The sequence below is a fragment of the Myotis brandtii genome, unplaced genomic scaffold (assembly GCF_000412655.1).
Source record: "Myotis brandtii unplaced genomic scaffold, ASM41265v1 scaffold106, whole genome shotgun sequence".
Classification (NCBI taxonomy): domain Eukaryota; kingdom Metazoa; phylum Chordata; class Mammalia; order Chiroptera; family Vespertilionidae; genus Myotis; species Myotis brandtii.
In genome coordinates this window covers 827,678-831,996 of record NW_005353584.1, presented here as the reverse complement: position 1 = coordinate 831,996, position 4,319 = coordinate 827,678, and the positions used below count along the sequence as shown (strand labels likewise).

The following is a 4,319-nucleotide window of genomic DNA, read 5'->3' as shown; positions in this document are numbered from 1 at the left end:
AAAAAAAAAAGAAAAAAAAGGAGAGGCTGGGAGCTTACGTCACCAGGGTGCTTCGCCAGCCTGAAAACGACCCTCAGCCCCTCACCAAGACTGGCCAGGCACCCAAGTGGGGACCCCCCCACCCTGAAGGGGGTGTAGCCAGCCTGTAAACAGCCAACAGCCCCTCACCCAGGCTGGCCAAACCTCCATGGGGTGAGGGTCCCCACTGGGGTGGACATCCTCCGAGAGGTCCCACACTGCAAGAGGGCATAGGCCAGGCTGAGGAATCCCCTGAGTGCACAAATTTTTGTGCAACGGGCCTCTAGTGTATAGAATAAAGTCAAAGCAGCTCAGCTAAAGGCAAAGATCTGAATTGAGAGTGAATCAGCACCCAAGAAAAAGAGTTCACAATTCATATCCAAACAAGTAAACTGCCTGTTAAAACAAAAATAACATAGCCATTGCAAAATAATAGAATTCAGAATCTCTATATCTGAATATAGAGATTGTATATGCTATGTACCAGACATTATGCTATGTTTTGGGAATATAGCAGTAAGATAAAGTTCTTGCCTTCGTGGAGGTTACAGTTAAATGAAGAAGACAGGCAAGAAAGTATAATGAAATTAATAAATGTTTTTTGTTTTTTTAAAAATATATTTCATTAAGTTTTTACAGAGAGGGAGAGAGATAGTCAGAATCATCGATGAGGGCCTAGCCGGCTTGGCTCAGTGGATAGAGCGTCAGCCTGTGGACTGAAGGGTCCCAGGTTGGATTCCGGCCAAGGGCACATGCCTGGGTTGCAGGCTCAATCCCCAGTGGAGGGTGTGCAGGAGGCAGCCAATCAATGATTCTCTCTCATCATTGATGTTTCTATCTCTCTCTCCTTCTCCCTTCCTCTCTGAAATCAATAAAGAAAAAAAAATATATATATATATATGTATATGTATATATATATACACACACACACATACATAAAAGAAACATGGATGAGAGAGAAACATCGATCAGCTGCCTCCTGCACACCTCCCACTGGGGATATGCCTGCAACCAAGGTACATGCCCTTGACCGGAATCAAACCTGGGACCCTTCAGTCCACAGGCCGATGCTCTATCCACTGAGCCAAACTGGTTAGGGCTTAATAAATGTTTTAATAGCAAGACCACATGGAATACAGGATAGGGACACCTCAATATAATGTACATAAGGCTTTCCAGAAGCTTTCAGCCAAAGGAGTAGAGTATTCCAGGCAAGGCTTGGAGATAAAATGGAGGGCACAATCAAGAACTAAAAGAAGCCCAGTATAGTTGGTGTATATATGGTAAGAAAAGAGTGACAAGAGATGACACTAAGGAGGTCAGCAGGGACCAAAGTGATTGAAGAGCCAAGATACAGAGTCTGAACATAATTAAGAGCATTTAGAAGCCTCTGAAAGGTATTCAAGCAGGAAAGTGATATATTTCATTTTTCATTTTAGAAAAGTGCTCTCGTGGCTCTGTAAATAGACTGAAGAAAGGAAAGAAATACAAGTTTAGAAGATGTTTTCAGAATTTCAAGTGAGAAATAATACTTCATCTGGTTTAGTGGAAGAACAGAGGCAGAAGTAAGGAGGCATTTACAATATATTTAAAAAGTTGAATTGACTGGACTTAAAAATGTTACAGAGCAGTGTTGGGAAGAAAGATTATAAATCCAGTTGTAGTGATGCTGAACTAAAGATCTTTTTGAAACATAAAAGTAGTTATTTTCAGTGTCCAGGTAGATAAACCTACATTTTATGAGTGAGATCTATGCTGGAGATAAAGATTTGGGTTTCATTAGCTCATAAACGATATCAATGCAATGTCCTTCGTAGATTGGAAAATGGAAGACATTAACACTTTACACAAAAAAGAAAAACAATGGGTTAAGAGAACTTTTTATATTGGAATTTCTAATTTCAATGGCAACATTATATAAATTCCCAGCTTACACTAGATAGGCCTCTGTAATATAGTTTTCTCATCTAAGCAACAGGATAATTCTAATTGTCAACATCCTCCTGTCTGCCGCCCCAGCCCTGATGGGCCCCAATCAGGGGCAGGGCCGGCCAGCCAACCTCCTGCAGCTCATCCCCACCCCCCGCTACTCCCAGCCTTGCTGGGCTGGCCAGGCTGAGGGACTCCACCTTGCATGGATTCGTGTACCAGGCCTCTAGTTGCCACATAAGCTTAGAGGCCTGAATGAGTTTTGAAAGTTAGGAGAAAGTTTTTATAAAACCAAGTAAATAACTGTAAGAAAAATATGTTGGCTTCAGTAAAAGATTATTTTCATATTTAAGGAAAAAAGTATTCACATAATATCTCCTTTCCTGCTTTAAAATTTAAATGTCTACAAAGTAGGGAAAAAAAGAGGGTCATAAATGTCACTTAAATATAATTTTTTCACACAATTAATATTACCTTTAAATTTAATGGAGTTCCAAGTGACAGAAACACAGAAGAAAGAAGCAACTAAAAAATATATACATGCTCAGAAAAAAACATAAAATATTTTATTTCAAGCTTACCTTGCTCCTAAATTTTCAATGGTTATATATTCATCCTTTCTCACAACTTCAAACTGCAAGTGATGGAAAAAAATAGCCCTAAATAGTTCAATTTTCAAAATTCTTTAATATTACTAGTTAGCCTTAACACTTGAAAAAAGACAATGAGAATGAAGCTATAGCAAATATAAAACAACACAGAAGTGACAAGGTAAGCTATAAACAACTTTAGTAAACAATAAACTAGAGTTGATTTTTTAAAAAAATTCTACTTTATATCACTACAGGATTTAAATATCAATATGAAATACAAAAAGAGTGTTACTAAAGATAAAGAAATAATATCTATTTTTATTTGCAATTTTGGTCTATTTATAAACTGAAAATTCAAGCATTTCATTTATTTAAAAATAAAATGAGTATCATTTGAGAACATTTTATGTAACATGTACTATATGTAATTTCTATAGATATTTTCGTAGAAAGATATGAAAGAGGGTCAAAAAGTCTAAAAGTATTTTTAAACTTAGATGGCACAGATCAGACTATCATCACTGGTTCATGACAGACTTTTCATTGGTACAGGCATAGCCTGCTTTATATGTGTCTGTTTGTGTGTATCTTTACTTTTTAAATTTTCTTATTCTTAAGGATCACTTAAATACTACTTTGGAGAAATCAAAGCAACAGAAAGGTCAGAAATTAAGTCACCATTAAAGAGAAAATGGCAAAAATACTATTGCTATGAATCCCAAATGTTTTGAAATCCGAATGCCATTCCAATGAAAGAAAAATAAGAAAAAGATACTTACCAAAATTTTAACAATTCCAGGTTCATCACATTGTAGCATCCTTACCATGTCACCTGTACATCCTTCCTTCAAACATTTTTTCCCACTAAAACTCTAAAGTTATCAATAGAAAAAAATAAATTATCAAAACAAAAAACATTACAATCAATAAAAAAATACTGATGTGCAAATCTAATTATTTTTTTAAAAAGTTAGCAGATGTTTCTAGATGATAAAATAAAAGATGTGAAAAATCACTTGAGAGTTAGCTGTTCAAAAATAGTCTATCTCATGTATCAGTGGATTTAAAATGCATAATTGCACTTTTCTCTAATAATTTCTACTTCAAAATCTTTAAGTAGCTATATTATAGCCTAAGAAGTAGTACCTAAGCACAGGGAAAGGAACTTCAAGTGACATGTACTAATTAGGTAAATGTATACAGAAACACTGAATTTCTATTAGATATATAAGGATTACAGGGAAAAATGAAAGAATTAAAATGTTGAGTATTTCCTCTGATTCTGACCTTAATTTCCTCTTGTTAAGTCACTTAAATTTTCTTTTAGTTCTTTTTCTAAAGTTGAGCAATATTGATTGCCCTAACAATCAAAGATTATAAAGAACACATGCTACTTAAACAAATGAATAATGCTAATGCAAGTACATGTTTTAATTGTTAATCTTCACAACAACCTTATGAAGATATTACTATCCTCACTATATGGTTTAGAAAAAGGAATCTCAGAGCAGTTAAATTAACAGCCTAATGTAAAACAAAACAAACAAAAAAACAAAGAAAACACTATAGTGGTTCAATCTGGACTTAAACCCAGATCTCCCAAGTCCATACACAATGCTCTTTCTATGCCACGATTTTTTAAAATTGTTTTATTGCTTAAAGTATTACAAAGAGTATTACATATGTCTCCTTTTTTTTCCCCGCCCTTGACAATCCCCTGGCCTCCCCTACCCCTCAGTGTCTTATGTCCATTGGTTATGCTTATATGCCATACAAGTC

At 35.5% G+C, this 4,319-nt stretch overlaps 1 protein-coding gene across 9 annotated transcripts in view; it reads right to left on the bottom strand.

Annotated features, from left to right (window-relative positions):
* DZIP3 (DAZ interacting zinc finger protein 3) overlaps positions 1-4,319 on the bottom strand; it is a 131,056-nt gene that overhangs the window by 77,113 nt on the left and 49,624 nt on the right. For all 9 annotated transcript variants that reach the window (XM_014540846.1, XM_005856986.2, XM_014540850.1 and 6 more), the window contains 2 exons: positions 3,320-3,412; positions 2,529-2,581 (listed from right to left, as the gene is read on the bottom strand). In XM_014540846.1, coding sequence (XP_014396332.1) covers positions 2,529-2,581; positions 3,320-3,412 — 146 coding nt within the window. The remainder of the gene's footprint in view (positions 1-2,528; positions 2,582-3,319; positions 3,413-4,319) is intronic.